The following is an 18154-nucleotide window of genomic DNA, read 5'->3' on the forward strand; positions in this document are numbered from 1 at the left end:
TGTATTCCGTTAGATTCTATCTTTTATATCGCCAGGTGGATACAACCGAGTTATAAACAACATAACGTTGTTTTTATTTTTAAAACTCAGTTTTTAAACATATATTACTTTTAGAAATTCAAAAAAACTTTTAATAGACAGATGTGAATGTATAAGAGATGGAAGAATGTAAATTGATATGTGAGAATAACACGCAGCTGTAAGTTGTTATGTGAGAATGGCACTCCAATGTAAGTTGTTATGTGAGAATGGCACTCCAATGTAAGTTGTTATGTGAGAATGGCTCTCCAATGTAAGTTGTTATGTGAGAATGGCTCTCCAATGTAATATGTGAGAATGGCACTCCAATGTAAGTTGTTATGTGAGAATGGCACTCCAATGTAAGTTGTTGTGTGAGAATGGCTCTCCAATGTAAGTTGTTATGTGAGAATGGCACTCCAATGTAAGTTATGTGAGAATGGCACTCCAATGTAAGTTGTTATGTGAGAATGGCTCTCCAATGTGAGTTGTTATGTGAGAATGGCTCTCCAATGTGAGTTGTTATGTGAGAATGGCACTCCAATGTAATATGTGAGAATGGCACTCCAATGTAAGTTGTTATGTGAGAATGGCACTCCAATGTAAGTTGTTATGTGAGAATGACACTCCAATGTAATATGTGAGAATGGCACTCCAATGTAAGTTGTTATGTGAGAATGGCACTCCAATGTAAGTTGTTATGTGAGAATGGCTCTCCAATGTAAGTTGTTGTGTGAGAATGGCACTCCAATGTAAGTTGTTATGTGAGAATGGCTCTCCAATGTAAGTTGTTATGTGAGAATGGCACTCCAATGTAAGTTGTTATGTGAGAATGGCACTCCAATGTAAGTTGTTATGTGAGAATGGCTCTCCAATGTAAGTTATGTGAGAATGGCTCTCCAATGTAAGTTGTTATGTGAGAATGGCACTCCAATGTAAGTTGTTATGTGAGAATGGCACTCCAATGTAAGTTGTTATGTGAGAATGGCTCTCCAATGTAAGTTATGTGAGAATGGCTCTCCAATGTAAGTTGTTATGTGAGAATGGCACTCCAATGTAAGTTGTTATGTGAGAATGGCACTCCAATGTAAGTTGTTATGTGAGAATGGCTCTCAATGTAAGTTATGTGAGAATGGCTCTCAATGTAAGTTGTTATGTGAGAATGGCTCTCCAATGTAAGTTGTTATGTGAGAATGGCTCTCCAATGTAAGTTGTTATGTGAGAATGGCACTCCAATGTAAGTTGTTATGTGAGAATGGCTCTCCAATGTAAGTTGTTATGTGAGAATGGCTCTCCAATGTAAGTTGTTATGTGAGAATGACACTCCAATGTAATATGTGAGAATGGCACTCCAATGTAAGTTGTTATGTGAGAATGGCACTCCAATGTAAGTTGTTATGTGAGAATGGCTCTCCAATGTAAGTTGTTATGTGAGAATGGCTCTCAATGTAAGTTGTTATGTGAGAATGGCTCTCCAATGTAAGTTGTTATGTGAGAATGGCTCTCCAATGTAAGTTGTTATGTGAGAATGGCTCTCCAATGTAAGTTGTTATGTGAGAATGGCACTCCAATGTAAGTTGTTATGTGAGAATGGCTCTCCAATGTAAGTTGTTATGTGAGAATGACACTCCAATGTAAGTTGTTATGTGAGAATGACACTCCAATGTAAGTTGTTATGTGAGAATGGCACTCCAATGTAAGTTGTTATGTGAGAATGACACTCCAATGTAAGTTTTTATGTGAGAATGGCACTCCAATGTAAGTTGTTATGTGAGAATGGCTCTCCAATGTAAGTTCGTATTCATCAGTATGTAAATTCTGTAAAGAGTTAGAACACAGAACCACACGTAAACTATTCAAAAGCACTTTCCCATAGCTCAGTGGAAACTGAGGGCTTATAACACTAAAACACTGTTGAACTAACACCTTTTTATGTATCAAACAGCAAAGTTCCAGCCTTTTTGAATGTAGTGGACATAGCAGGACTCGTCAAGGGAGCCAGTGAGGGCCAAGGACTTGGAAATGCTTTTCTGTCTCATATCAAGGCCTGTGATGCAATTTTCCATCTGTGTCGTAAGTCCTAGTGTTTAATCTTGAACCTAGTACAATAAATGCACTTTAGCTGCTCTTCAGGTGAAATATACTACTATTACTGAAAGATAGAAGCAAAAGTGACAACGTAGAAAATGCCAAGAAGACCTTCAAGTTGTGCATTTGTTTTATTATTTGTATAGATGGTTAGGTTAGGATATTAATTCCACAAAGTTAAAGTCTGAGCATGATCTAGTGGTGTTAGGATATGTGAATCTGAGGGTTCATGGTTGATATGTCACTATTCGGTCATACAAAAGTGGTAGTAGCGTGTATGCTGTTGACTACCTTCTTGGTAAGCCTTACTATGGGGTGAATATACCAGATATATTATGGTTGACGTATTGATCCATAATATTTATATTAACTCATATATTCTAACATTGACCTCTGTTTTATTAGTTCAATATTTGGGACAGGGATATGCATATGACTAACATACATATGACTTACATACATTTAATTTTTTCATGTTTTTGTATGACTTTCTCCAAAACGCAGTCATAATCTGTATTTCAACTTAATACTTTATATAGATCGGTTTTTAAAGTTTACGAAGCCATGGAACCCCCTTATTTCATTCCTCCCATCACAGAACCCCTCTTAGGTGAAAATGACCAAGCTAATGACGTTATTTTTAAAGTTGTAAATAAATATACAAAAATATTCGTTCTTTTTTTTTTTTTTAAATGCATTTAGTCCTTTGGTGGGTTAACAATTGAAAAAAGCAACAACAAAACACTGGTATGTGTTAACCCTTTAGTAGCTTTGTGCGACAATCAAAATAAATGTGGCAATTGGCGACAGTACCGCCGATAGGGGAGGGGTGACAGGTAGATTACACCTCCGGATTTGAAGTCATCAGGGGGTCCGTAAAAAAAATTCGCCAAATTGACCTTTCAGAGTATATTAAAAACTTTGGTGTGAAAAATGCTAGGAAGGTTGCATTATGTAGTTAACTGATATAAATTTCAGACATCCCTGATTGAAGAATCATAGAACAGAGTTTGAAAATCACTAATTAGAGGTTATTGGACAGTCATCTGACTCCTCTTAGTAAAGTTAATGTTGCTTCAAGTTAACATGAGTGGAAGGATCGGCGACTCCTTCTGAAGGTTAATATTATTATTAAAGTTAACATGAATGGAAGGATCGGCGACTCCTTCTGAAGGTTAATATTATTAAAGTTAACATGAGTGGAAGGATCGGCGACTCCTTCTGAAGGTTAATATTACTTAAAGTTAACAGGTTTTGAAAGTCTTCAGATATTTAGATTTTACATTTTTTGAGGTTTTAACTTTATGCACTCATTATAACCAGATACAATATGAATGTCAGAACGTAGTTTAAATGGGAACACGGGGGGAGGTGTAGAGCTCAATCTACGGTAGCTGTTTTATAGCACTTAGCACCCCACAGGGTTCCAACATCATATGATACCTCCCGTTGTCTTTACCCTGCCGTAATAGAAAGTTAACGGCCATAGCTTCCACCAACTATACCTCCCAGGAGGAAAGTGGGTGGGTGGTGGCAATTCATGGGATATTGTAAATTTTATGTTTTCAAATCACATACACATGCATTAATAGTATAATGCATTCAAAGTGCTGATGGAATAGCAAGTGAAATATGCGGGTTGGTACCATGTGCTGATGACTAGCTGCCTTCCCTCTAGTCTTACACTGCTAAATTAGGGACGACTAGCGCAGATAGCCCTCGTGTAGATTTGCGCTAAATAAAAAACAAACAAAAAACACCATATGTAGCTCTCCAGTGGCACAGCGGGAATGTCTTTGGACTTAAAATGCTAGAAATCGAGTTTCGATACCCTTGGTGGGCAGAGCACAGATAGCCCATTGTTTAGCTTTATGCGTAATTACAAATGACAACAACAGCTATATGTATAATTTATTATAAAAGGGCAGTCAGTGGGCTCACCTATTTCTGAGTGATTTCTTTTATGCATTACTTCCTCTGTTTTCAGAGATAATCGTACGTTACACGTCTGAATTTCACCCACGCTTAAAGCTGTTAGAATCAAAATAAAAATTCATCGGCCAACTTATAGTTTTCTAATACTAGTGATCGTTTATATTGTCGAACAATAATTTTGGCCTTCCAAGTTCTCAGGAAGAGTAAATCGGCCTCTCGCATGTTGTCACACTGAATATTTAGTGATTGATACGTCAGGGCTTCTTATGGAAACCCGACGTGTTTGCAGAACAAGGCTGTCGCATTTATAATGTACACGAGTTAACCCTCAATTATAGCCGATCAGTGCATAGGCCGTGGCTAGAACGGGCGTGCTTAACATAAGCCTTATGAAATGCAACTAAGTAAATCATTGTGACGAATCGCTAGTCAACCAAGGTAGTTATTAAAACGTAAATGGATGAAACCTAACGTCTCGAATAAAACGGATTCAGGTATGCACTGCCAAAGGTCGCTGTTGTTGTGGCCTTGGAAACATGGCGGTCACGTGGACTACTCGCGCATCAGCGGCAAGGGTTCGGAAGCAAACAGGCGGTACTCTTGTGTTCTATAGACTTTTGAGAGTTATTACACATGTAGTACATTATAAAGGGTGTGCAACTGGACTTGGTTGTTCTTCTCTATTACCATACCCGAAGTTTTTATTGTTTGTTTTTCCTTTGATTTTAACACGTACAGCGTATTGTCTTTTGTACCATACATGTTGAATAGGGTTTACAGAAAATAGTAACATATTGATTACTGGTAGTTATTGAGAGCTAAACCGATTAATGACGAATTCTGCGACAAAACTTATTACTGAAACAGGATCTGTCTGTTTGTGTGATCACTGAGAAATTGTATAATAACACTCACTTAGAAACTGCACAACAACTCAATTAGAAATTATAGAACAACACTCACTTAGAAATTACAGAATAACTCATTTAAGAATTATAGAATAACAGTCACTTAAAAATTACAGAAAAACTCATTTAAGAATTATAGAATAACACTTAAAAGTTATAGAATAATACTCACTGAAAAATTATAGAATAGCTCATTTAAGAAATATAGAATAACAGTCACTGAAAAATTATAGAGTAACTCATTTAATAATTATGGAATAACAGTCACTTAAGAATTATAAATTAATGCTCACTTAAAAATTACAAAATAACAGTCACTTAAAAATTGTAGAATAGCTCATTTAAGAATTATAGAATAACAGTCACATAAAATTACACAATACCTCTTAAGAATTATAGAATAACAGTCACTTAATAATTGTAAAATAACTCACTTAAATATTATAGAATAACTCTCATTCTAAAGTTATATAATGCCACACTCTCTGGGACAAGCCTGAATGATTCTTAACAATTTCATTATACTGAAATAATTGTTCACTTCTTGATCCTGCAACAAGTCTTGCATCTTATAATGAAAGTTTCGTATGGGCAGGTGGTGAAGACATTCGATTCGTAATTCGAGGGTTGCAGGTTCGAATCGCCGTCACACCAAACATGCTCGCCCTATCAGCCGTGGGGTCGTTATAATGTGACGATCAATCCCACTATTCGTTGGTAAAAGAGTAGCCCAAGAGTTGGCTGTAGGTAGTGATGACTAGCTGCCTTCCTCTAGTTTTACACTGCTAAATTAGGGACGGCTAGCACAGATACCTCTCGAGTAGCTTTACGCGAAATTCAAAACTTTGACCATAAGTGCTTTTGTTAGAACAAATTTTTTTTTCATCGAGGGAGTGCACGCGCACACACAAATGTATGTATATATAAAGGTTTTTATACGAAAACATGCTTTTCCATGTAAATTACAAAAATAATAACGCACTTTAACATTTTATAAGTTCTCAGATCTTGACTATAGTGCATATTACCAAGAAGGGCGTTTCCCACTATTATCTTTGTGAGAATGCTCATTAGAATTAATCAGAACAGCATTTGGGTGGATCAGTGGATCATTCGCTAAAATTGGATTGATGCTGTGAATTAAAGGACTGCCTTTTTGGTTATTAAGCAACGTGTCATCTTCTCACATTTGGAAAGCCTAATAATTGCTTGTGTTATTAAATGTGCACATTTTTGTTGTTGTTAATTATTAGTTCATTATATTGTTTTTGTTAGAAGTTGTAACTCAACTTTTGGAAAGCTATTAACAGCCGTCAGTTGTCTCACCTCGGGTTTATTTGCATGCGAATTGCACGTTTAGTATTAACTTGAAAATGCTAAGTAATTAAAACGATACAAGTTTTCGCTCGTTTCCCAGTCCTTGTAACGAATTTTCAACGTTGAATAGTGTGGGTGCTCGTCCTGGCAAAGTCTGGGGGTATGGTCATCTGCGCCAAACCTATACGGCAGACAATCCATTTAACCAGCCATTTTTTTCTTCTTCATCCTGTCAAAGTTAAATTATAGGGTACGTCGGAGCATCCAGGGCGGGGGAGAGTGGTGGGGGTTGTATACAGGGGAATATAGCACAGGCGCCTATATTGGGGTTTAATTGCTGGAAATATTTCAGAACTGATGGCGAAAATTCGTTTGCCGGCATTCAGGCACGCCTCTGTCAGTCGTGGATGGTTTACAGTTTATTATACGACACTGGTACTGTCTGAAAAAAGTAGGGCGATTAAAACAGGGAGAAAAAGTAGTTAGATATCCATTTGTTCGTTTTTGTTTCTAATTCTGATATCAAGCGTGTAGAAAGCTAAATATATCGTACACTAAATCTATTTTTGTCATTAATTAATTTTACGTTTTTACATTTTGTTTGGGTAACCGTGAAGCACGTTTATTTTCATTATTTGGTATATGCTTTTTGCTTATGTATAGACAAGCACAGAATCAGCTAATCGTGTGTGTTTAAGTAAATAATTATTGCAATATTGACGGTATTATCACATAAATTACTTTGTTTCATATTTCACTAGGGGTCTCTGCAAACAAATAACAAAATTCTTGGACTCCCGAGCATTTTTTGGTTCATAAATCCCTTAGAAAAATGTGCTTAAAAGTTCATGGACCCCTTAAGTACTTAAGTGAAGGAGATACCAAACTTGGCAGATATATATTGCCGTTTCTTAGCTACTTTTTGTTGATTTAAAAAACAAAACAACCACCTATATCTCAGGTGTAAAAGTAAATTTTTAACAATTGTTTTGCAAGAATGTCAAACTGCATCCGTAACACTTCCAGTGAAGTTCAGAAAAATTACTTGAACATAACCTACTAAAGATATGCACTGAATTAGTTATGGGGGAGTGAAATTCATGATAATTTCAGACATTACAGAAGAGAGCTAACACGTCAGCAGTAATGTTCTTTTAATTTTTTTTGTGTATGGTAAAATCACAGTCCTATTCGTTGGAAAGACTGGTACTGTATGCTCACTAAGTTTGAATAATAACATTCTCAGTTCTGCTTTACTTAACCTTTCTTAACAAACTGTCTTAGGTCAGACACAAAAGTTGCTTTCTTAAAGATTTGATACATAACTGTTTTGTTGTTAATACATTAAACAGTGGCGTATTTAGGTAGGGGCTAGAGGGGGCTCAACTCTATAGCTTATGGTCTTAATGGGGGCCTATTGATAATTTTGTTCTATGTAAAATTACATGGCCCACACATCCATAAATCTGCTACTGATCTAAAATGGTTTTATTGAAATAAACAAAAAGGAATGATACGTTTCTAACAGAAACATTTAAATGTTTGTGATATTTCATACACAAAATATAAAAAAATAACATTTTTATTCTGTTTGTTTGAATGCTTATCAGGAACTTTTGAAGACAAAGAAGTGACTCATGTGGAAGGTGATATTAACCCTATTCGTGATATCGCGATAATCAATGAAGAACTTCGTTTGAAGGATGAAGATTATATTGTTGGAATTATTGATAAGATGGAACGTACAGTAATTAGAGGTGGTGACAAGAAAGCTAAGCCAGAATATGTAAGATTTCTTTTCTGAAAACTAATTGAAATGTGAGATGTTTATTTTAGGTTTCTGTTCTGAAAGCTAGATCGAACATGAGATATTTCTCTTAGGTTTCTGTTCTGAAAGCTAGATTGAACATAAGATATTTCTCTTAGGTTTCTGTTTGGAAAGCAAAACCATGTGTAAGATAGTTGTTTAAATTTCTCTTCCAAAATCTAAACCAGATGTAAAATAACTGTTTTAGGTTTATGCTCATAAAGCAAAGCCAAATACAAGATATTTGTACTAGGTTTCTGTTGAAGAATCGAAACCAAATGTAAAACGTTTCAGTTAAAGTTTCTGTTCAGAAGCTAAACTCAGAAAAAAAGCAGTTTGCTCACTTTAGGTTTCAGAAACTAAAGATATAAATGAATGAAACATGTTAAATGCTAATGTGCACTGTTTTCTGATTGTGTTTTTAACAAGCATGTGAACTGAAACATTCTGGTTAAGTTTACAATGTTGCTGTAAACCTAACTAATAGTTTATATGAAACAGCTATTGAGAAGCAAAAACTAGAGAGTTTTGGTTGAATACGTATTAACTCCATCATCTTTGTAAACTGTAATTATTGTGATTTCGTATTTTCTTTTTCAGGACATACTCTGTAAGATTAAACATCATCTTACTGAGGAAAAAAAACATGTACGGTTTAGTGATTGGAATGCTCACGAGGCAAGTTTTATTGAATTTATAATGTTTCATACACAGATATGTCTTAAATTCATTTACACTTATACGGATTTTGCAGATTTGGCTTAAAATCATGTATTAGTTCCTTGAAAAGTTATTGCTATAAATTTAGTAATATTTAAGGTTTTTTTCTTGTATAGGAATTACAATATATTTATCATAAACTTATGTTTCACGTTGACTATACTTCCACCTGATTCTGTTACTTCTGCTTTGTAGAACTTTATAATAGAAATGTGAACGAGGCTTATTTTAATTGTACCAGTTTCTTGTTGGAGTTTTGAGAATTTGCTTTTTTTTCTATTAGTTTTCATCTTATTACTATTGCTCATTATTTTGAACATTTCAGATTGAAGTACTCAATAAACATCTTCTTATTACTACTGCTCAGTATTTTGAACATTTCAGATTGAAGTACTCAATAAACATCTTCTCTTGACCTCCAAACCTATGATCTATCTTGTCAATCTGTCAGAGAAAGATTATCTTCGAAAAAAGAACAAATGGTAATTTTTTTTCGAGTCTGGTAGTTTATAATCTGTTAATGGGTAAGGATGTTACTTAATAAAATATTGGTTTATGGGTAATGATTACATAGCCTATGTGAGGAAGTGGTATTTGTATAACTCATATTCAGAGTATGGACTATTGTTGTAGGTCTACCTAATTTAAACACTATGGTGTCATTAATGATGCATACCTAAAATGATATGCTTTTTATTATTAGCACAGAGCTTTAACAATAAGCTATTTGCACAGTGCTAACTGTGGATAACTTAATACTATACTATAATATTATAGGCTGCAACATCTGTTACTGCAAGGAGACTTTATATAATAAAAATAGTTAGTACACTAAATATCTAATTACTCAATAAATTTGTGTGAGCTGTCACTACCAATTATTACTGGTGACTGTAGTGTCTGTCACCTGGCCTTAAGTTATAAAGCTGTTGAGTTGTTTATGCCATCTGTTAATAATTTTATTTATAACTGGTGTGTTTGTATCAGCTGTTACTTGTAATTGTTGTGCCTGTACCGGCTATTAATTGTAACTGTTGTTTTTTTGTACCAGCTATTATTTGTAACTGTTGTTTTTGTAACAGCTATTACTTGTAACTGTTGTTTTTGTACCATCTATTACTTGTAACTGTTGTGTTTGTACCAGCTGTTACGTACCAGCCTATTCTGTATGTGTGTATATGTACTAACCAGTACTTGTAACTGTTGTGTCTGTATCATTTGTCACACATGAGACTACTATAACTCTGTATCAACTATTACTGTAAAAGTGCTGTGATGTTTGTACCAACTATAACAAGAATAGTGTGTTATACTTTTTTTTTTCCATCCTATTTTACTGAATAGATTACACACTTCAGACTTTTCAAATCTGTTATTTACAGTAACATTCCACCAAGTGATCATCTAAATTAGGGAGGCCCTGATTAGTTACCAAGCTTCTAACACTCATCACCGACATTCCATCTACGAACCCATGTATTGCCTTTTCTGCTTGTGGATCACGTGATTGTCAGGATAGTAGATGCAACAGGAAGGGGTTTAAGATAGTCGTTGAGTCTCTTCTCTCTGTTTGATTAATGTCATAAGTACCTGGAAAATTTTTCTTTCTATAACAGAACTCGGTAATTGCAACTTGATCTTTTTGTAACCGCACCCGTCAAGTAACAAAAAAAAAAAAATTAACATAGGCGCGGCATGAGGGTCATTATGTACAAAACTTTTCTGTGGATTAGCTTGCATTCGATCAAAATACCTATCACTACCCCCTCCAAATATGTAGAAAAGCTAATGATAAAAGTTTGTTATCAGATAAGTGAAACGACTGGTAGTTATTCCCTCGTGTCATAGAGGGCACTTTTACTCCGTAAACTTTGGGTGTTTTCCATATTTTCTCTCTCTCTCTTTGTGCTATTGGTCTGGTTCTCCCCATCAATTTACACGTTTGTAAACAAAAATGACTATAGGTGGTGCACTTAAGGCTAGGCTTGTATGATTGCCTTTATAAGTAGAGATAAGTGATGAAGTACATTTACTACTTCTGTTTCCAGTTGTTCCAATTATCGTTTAATGACTGAAAACAGTGATATTGGTAATGTTTTGCATATTAAATTACAGTAGATGTTGCTAAACAACATATAATTATTATGAAAATTATTTTAACATAAATTTTAGGAAAGAAAATATTCATTTATGCAGAAATATTTGTATATGGGTATTTAAGATAACCATACAAAACCAAACAATTGCACATGATTACGGGCTGGGCATGGCCCAGTAGGTTTGAGGATTCATGGTTTATGTCCTATTACCACAAACAAATTGCAATCCATACTTTGGTGTTTACATATTATTCTATGAATCTGAGGATGCCAGGTTTACATCCTACGGCTGTTAAACTTTGCTACGAGCATAGTTGCTCATTCTTAATCTGTTAGTTGAAAATTACTTCACAGTTATTTATGTTTTGCACAAAAGTTCAGAAACACAGAGAACGTAGAGGCCTGATGAACTTAAATATTATTGTGTAGTAACACAGTTTAATCAAGAAACACGTGAGGAAGAAGTTTGCACTTTGCATTATATTATACATTATAGAAATATTAAAAAGTATGTTGTTTGTTTTGAATTTTGCTTAGAGCTACATGAGGGCTATCTATGCTAGCCATCCCTAATTTAGCAGTCTGAGACTAGAGAGAAGGCAGCTAGTCATCACCATCCATCGTCAACTGGTGGGCTACTCTTTTTATTGACAGATTTACTGTCACATTATAATGCCCTCTTGGCTGAAAGGACGAACATGTTTGGCGTGACAAAGATTCAAACCCATGACCTTCAGATTACAAGTTGAGCACCTTAACCATCTGGATCCTGTTATTTGTATTTGATTTTTATAACATTTTCTTTGTTTGTGACCTTTCAGCAGGAAAATTGTAAAAGGGACATGACTGTCTTGTTTGTTTGGACGTGTGTGTGTGTGGTCAGAGTTCCTTAAGAAAGAATACAGTGGTAACTTTGATCCAGTGAAGATTGTCATTAATATTTTGCAAATAATAATGTGTCCAGTGTTCATTCTTTTATCTGCAAATGGCTATATAACCATGATGGTTAATGACAGTGGCCAGTGAAATTTAATCTGAGTTGTCCTTCAGCCAGTTCCAATGTCAATGGGATTCTTATAATAACTAAATACAATAAATATCTTTAATTTTGTTAGATTTTCATTAAGATGTATAGCAGTTGCTTTGCTAAGCCAGTCAGGTCAAGTGTGGTCCAGTTGTTACCTTTTTGGACTTTGGGGTTGAGGTGCTGTGGTTTGTGCCAAAAAACAAAACAAGACATATACAGTGTGGGCTATTTAGTGCATTGTAGGAGTAATGGTCAAATCCCAGTACTCAGTTGCTGAACAAAGTAAATATGGCAGTTGGTGTGCTCGTTACTATGTCACATCGGAATTAGGGTAAACTAACACAGATGACCCCAGTGAAATTATAAAAACAAGCTGTGAAATTGATTCACAATTAAAACTCGTACTGAGAGTTTTCGTTTTTATCACAACTACCTCAGGTTATTGAAGATCAAGGAGTGGGTGGACACCAATGACCCTGGAGCTGCGGTGATTCCTTTCAGTGGGGCATTTGAGCTGAAAGTCACTGAAATGAAGGAACCCGAAGAAAAGGAGAAGTTTTTTAAGGAACACAACATTCAAAGGTAAACAGAAGAAAATCGACCCACAAATGATTGTTGTTGGGTGTTTTTTTTTCAACAATATTGCTTATTTAAGATTTGAATAGTGTTGATGTGTTGAATTAAGAAGTACAGATTCTGGACTTTTTAATTTGTGTTCAACAATATTGCTTATTAAGATTTGAATAGTGTTGATGTATTGAATTAAGAAGTACAGATTCTGGACTTTTTAATTTGTGTTCAACAATATTGCTTATTAAGATTTGAATAGTGTTGATGTATTGAATTAAGAAGTACAGATTCTGGACTTTTTAATTTGTGTGAAAAATAATATCGTGAGACATTATGAGCCTTGGTGGTAAAACCGAGTTTACCTTAAATGAAGAGAGGTTTGGTGATTTCAAGAGTCTTGACATATAATTGAAAAAAAAAAAGTTTCTAATTCAATAATTGTGGAGTAATTAACACAATTATCCATTTGTATGTTGTTAAAGTAATTAACATAATTATCCATCTGTATGTTGATAAAGTAATTAACATAATTATCCATCTATATGTTGTTAAAATAATTAACATAATTATCCATCTGTATGTTGTTAAAGTAATTAACATAATTAGCCATCTGTATGTTGTTAAAGTAATTAACATAATTATCCATCTGTATGTTGTTAAAGCCTTAGGATGTTCTGGTAGTTCTACATAAATAATACATAATTTATTGTAGAGGTTTAAAACTTCTGAGAAAAACTTATGGATTTACACGTTCCGTTTCTAAATATCAGTTTTTGTATGCCACACGATAAGAGTATTAAACTTTTCAATATTTGTAACAACAGTAGAATGGAAAGTTATGTGCTGTAAAAAAGACCTTTATTCATATAGATTTATGTATTTAAAATAATATGTGCAAGAATATGTGTTGTTTTGCTATACGCCACCAGAAGGCGAATGTCTAAAAATCGTGATGTAACTTGGTTTCCCGTCATGCTGAATTCTACCGTTTCTTCACGTAATATATTATATATTCCGAGTACAAAATTAGTATTTACCACGTGAATAAATATAATGTTTTGAGTATTTTAAAAATGGATTTTGAATATAAATTACATAAAGTACAGATTTTCTTAGTAACCAAGAAGTCATTCTGACCCATTATTAACGAAAAAAACTTTATATTCCTGTATAGAAGAAACGTGTGTAATCTGAACTTAAGTCAGAAAAGTAGACTTGATATAGGCATATAATCCGGACTTAACATAGGTAGAAAAACGGGTCATCTGAATTCATTATAAAAAAAAAACACACCTTTATCTAGACTGGTTATAGGTAGGGTAGGTGAATTGTCTGTTTGTTTTTTTGAATTTTGCACAAAGCTACTCGAGGGCTATCTGTGCTAGCTGTCCCTAATTTAGCAGTGTAAGACTAGAGAGAAGTCATCACCACCCACCGCCAACTCTTGGGCTACTATTTTACTAACTAATAGTGGGATTGACCGTAACATTATAACGCCCCCACGGCTAAAAGGGGCGAGCATGTTTGGCGCGACGGGGATGCGAACCCGCGACCCTCAGATTACGAGTCCCACGCCTTAACACGCTTGGCCGTGTCGGGCCGGGCAGGTGAAAAAATGGAATCTAAACTCATAATAGGTTGAATAAAGTGTGTGATCTGCAGATGCCATCTAAACTTGTTTATATAATTTGTAAAATCTGTACGCGCTTTATTTTTATTTTTTATACTTGAACAGTTAATCTTAACAAATTAATCAAATTCAAGTTCGCATTTGGTTGTTTGTGCTAAAATTTGTACATTACGATGAACGTAGTTTCCTCAGAGAGACAAACAAAGACCACCTGGCGGAAGCGTTTAAGTTTTATCTATTTCTTCTGACATGGCTGTTTTCTTAAACTAGTGCATCTTTCTTTCCTTGGTTTTATCCGTTGTTACTAACACCTACAGAGAGCTAGCAAAAGAACATTAAAATACGAAATTAAAATAAGAGAAGGTTAGGCCTGATTTTAAATGCCTTGGTAACCAGAAAACGTATATTTATCCTACGTGATATGACAAAGAATACGAACTTCTGACTTAATCTTGTAATTACAGAACAACCAGGATTATTTTTATCACGCTAATTATTACCGTCCACTCCTAGAACATGTCAGATACAGTGATCTAGGCCTAATTAATTGCTTATTGCACGAAAGGTTTTTGTTAGCACAATAAGTTAAAAGCTTCCACGAAATAACTGTCATTTTCCCGGGGGGGGGGGAGAAGTGGTGCGACCTTTTCATGAGAGAGGGGTTATCACGCATATTCCGTATAATTTCACCCAGTCCCATCTTTGGTGCTGGAGTTGGGATAGCGCGTGCTCGCCTGTACTGCCCAACTATCATGGACCTGGTTGTACGTAATTCATGTCACTGAGCGAGGCGTTATTACATCGGTTTTAGTTCCACTGATCTGACAACCCTGTATTATAGGAACTGTTCGTCTCTGTGATTTGCATAATAAATCATCGCTGGAAACGAAAAACGTGCTTCCTATTTATTGTTTTTCTTTTTTTTCAAACGCGACTGAAACACAAATACTTAATTCCCAATACCACCACTAGGAGTTATTTGTCTTTGTATTTTGAGTGGATGCTATGAAAGAAAAACTTCAGTATTAGGAGACATTGTATTTTTTTCCGGGAAGAAGAATTAGTTATGCTACTATAGTTTTAAGGATTGGTTATAAATTCCTTTCTGTTCCATCATTACTCATTTCACTTACAAATACAGGGATAATGATATGCTTGTTTAGCTGTCTTTCCCCTGGTCTTTCACTCCTAAATTTGGGACAACTAGCGCCAGATAGTCCTCGTGTATCATAGCGAGAAATTCAAATCAAATAATATGTTATAACAATACTTATTGATAGTCTCTGAACCACCTATCTGTATAGTTCACCTCTGAAGAAGAAAGGTTGACATTTCGAAAGTGCTCAGGTTAATAATGTGTATTAATGAAAGTATTTTCAGTACTGTTTACGTTTATGCATTTAAAATATTGTGCTAATTACGCACGTGCACTATAAAGCGAGTTGTTACGTAAAAAGAATTATTTGGGCTTGCGTGTAGATACTATAAGTATATACAACTTCATCGTGCCTTCCTCCCTTGTTTCCTTACTTATTAACCCAGCTGTCCGACTGCATGTTCCGACTTAGTAACGAGTTTTTCTTTTTCCTAAGTACCACGTGCTGTAGATTTTGTGTTTAATTTAATCACGTTATGAAATATTTTCGAATATTCCCGTGGTGTTCAGTTAATCAAACTGATATAGCTGGAAACAATTCTATTGTGTAAAAGTTATTCAGTCTCAAAGGAGGGAAACTGCCAAAAATAAAAGCCGCCGATATTGCATGCAAAGCCAAATTAAAGTCTGCACTAGTTTGGTTATCAGCAGAGATCTTCTCGTGATTCTATACATCACAATCAGTGAGGGCCCCTCTCACTCGTAGTCCGGCGGTAACGACTTGACACCCGCCACGGGCCCGAGACTCTGGGTGGAGACCGAGAAGCTGCACCGTGCCGTTTTCAACATACATCCGGCTCGATAAATTGTTGGCTGGTCTCTCTTCACCTACAAACCTCGCGCAGCGTGACGTCGCCGTAATGAACACCCAATTAATTTATGAAGAATATTCAACCCGGCGCAATGCATCATTTTAGCCTCTGTCATGAATCGCGTTTTTTTCTGTCAATATCTAAGCAGGATTCTCCCATTAACATCTGACCTTTCCGGACCATTTTGCTGTTTTCCGTGTCTTTCGACTGGATGCGGGTAATTGATGGGAATGGAAAAATCGTACTTATTTAATTTATTTCTAGTCTTGCAGTCTTCTTTGGAGCAACCGAATCGTGCAGTTGACTTAATTGAGAAAGTAGTAAAGTAAATATTGATTGTCAGTCAAAGAGTTGATTATAATGTTTTTCAGCATGAGTAATATATGTGTGGCTAAGAAACGGACTTGAACCATAAGTGGCAACTAGTTGTCAGTCTGTGGTCGAACTTAACAAAACAAAAAGAAAACGTGAGCCCAGGCTTTTATTCCTCGAGGAATTACGGGACAGCAGGAAGAAACAGAGAACAACAATTCGAGGGTTAACGACTTCTGTAACATGAAAATGACACCAATAACTTGGCCATAATTTAATAAATTGTGAGAAACAATAACGGTATAATTTGTTAATGCATTATATGTGTATCATAAAATTGTTCCTGTCTTAGCCTTACATTAATTTTGAAACTGCTTCTGTGAGGTCCTTATCTGGAACACCTGTTGCAGTTATATTTCAGCGCCGTATTTATTTATAAGAACTTCTAAGTGAAAGCAAAGACGAAAACGTGTAACGATATATTTCAACAGAACCATATCTGCCGACGAGGACCTTCGTTCAAAACCGGGGATCCTGAGCCAGCATGTTTGACATTGTATCACATTTTAATATCATCTTCTTGGACAGTAATCAGTAGAATGTGTTTGATTTGTTTGTAAATAGTGACGTAAGTTACCTGTGATTGGTGTATTTTTTGCCACTTTCAATCTTCCATACCTGTTTCTGTGTGCTTTCTTGTTATTAAGATAGCTTCTTTTGTGAAGTTTAGTACGTAGAAGAACAATAAATGGTAGTCATCCTTGAGGTGACAGACAAGACAGCTGTCAACTCTTTGGCTACTCAGATCGGATGATTTGACCGTTATTCTTATATTGTCCTCGGTCCAGATGTGCGCAGTACGTTTCCGGTAACGAGATGCGAACCATAGACCCTCGGGTTCACGGTTCGCCCGCTAGTTACTGTAATTAAATAATGTGATTTGACCGCTACTATTATAACGCCCTAGATCTAAACATACGAAGTGAGTTTATGGTAGCGAGATAAGAACCATAGACCTTCGGATTCACGATCCGCCCCGCTAAACGAAAAGGTCATGCCCGGCCATGTCTAAGGTGGAAGTGAGGTAACACTTACTTCTTATGGTAAAGCTGTACATCTGGCTGAGTACATTGATTTCTACCTTTAAGTTGCACTGCGTGCTTAGTTGCTCTTACAAGATTAAGTTTCTGTGGTATGTACAGAAAAAAGTACACTTGTTTTGTCGTTTTTCAGTTTAAGTTAACCTATAATAATGAAGCCAATCAAAAGTAGTTTCACTAATAACGCAATGGGGGGCATACTAAAACTAATCTCGTAATAACACGACGTAGAAAACCGGTACACTAAAAATGGACCCGCTAATAATGTAAATGAGAATACAAAATGGCCTCGATAATAAAGCAACATGGAAAAAACGTAATTTGTTTACACTTGTCATGAACCACAGTAGTGGCTCATAAAAAATATCCCCCCCCTTTTAAAGTGACAAGTTTTAATTACCATATTTATAACGAAACGCAATCTTACGAATGTACCACTGGGTCACTGAGTGGCTCGTGTGAAAGGAGTTACTCTGGTAACTTCTGTATACTTCCTGGTCCGGTAGAGTGAGCGACTTCTGTGTATTTTGACCCGATTGTTACTGTGATTTGAAAGTCACGCTGTTGCTACGAGAAAAAAAACAACAACAACAAAAAAACGTCACGTTCTGCACTTTGGTTTCGTGGTTGCGTTATAAGAGTGACGGTCAATTCC

The 18154-nt window shown here is 35.6% G+C and overlaps 1 protein-coding gene across 6 annotated transcripts in view; it reads left to right on the forward strand.

The window, feature by feature from the left end:
- Positions 1-18154, forward strand: part of LOC143228961 (obg-like ATPase 1) — a 54427-nt gene that overhangs the window by 23497 nt on the left and 12776 nt on the right. For 5 of the 6 annotated variants that reach the window (XM_076460490.1, XM_076460496.1, XM_076460494.1 and 2 more), the window contains exons 5-9: positions 1964-2091; positions 7877-8052; positions 8674-8751; positions 9178-9275; positions 12358-12501. In XM_076460490.1, coding sequence (XP_076316605.1) covers positions 1964-2091; positions 7877-8052; positions 8674-8751; positions 9178-9275; positions 12358-12501 — 624 coding nt within the window. The remainder of the gene's footprint in view (positions 1-1963; positions 2092-7876; positions 8053-8673; positions 8752-9177; positions 9276-12357; positions 12502-18154) is intronic. The other variant, XM_076460495.1, reaches the window with a different exon arrangement.

The sequence above is a fragment of the Tachypleus tridentatus genome, chromosome 10, assembly GCF_004210375.1.
Source record: "Tachypleus tridentatus isolate NWPU-2018 chromosome 10, ASM421037v1, whole genome shotgun sequence".
In the NCBI taxonomy this organism is placed as follows: domain Eukaryota; kingdom Metazoa; phylum Arthropoda; class Merostomata; order Xiphosura; family Limulidae; genus Tachypleus; species Tachypleus tridentatus.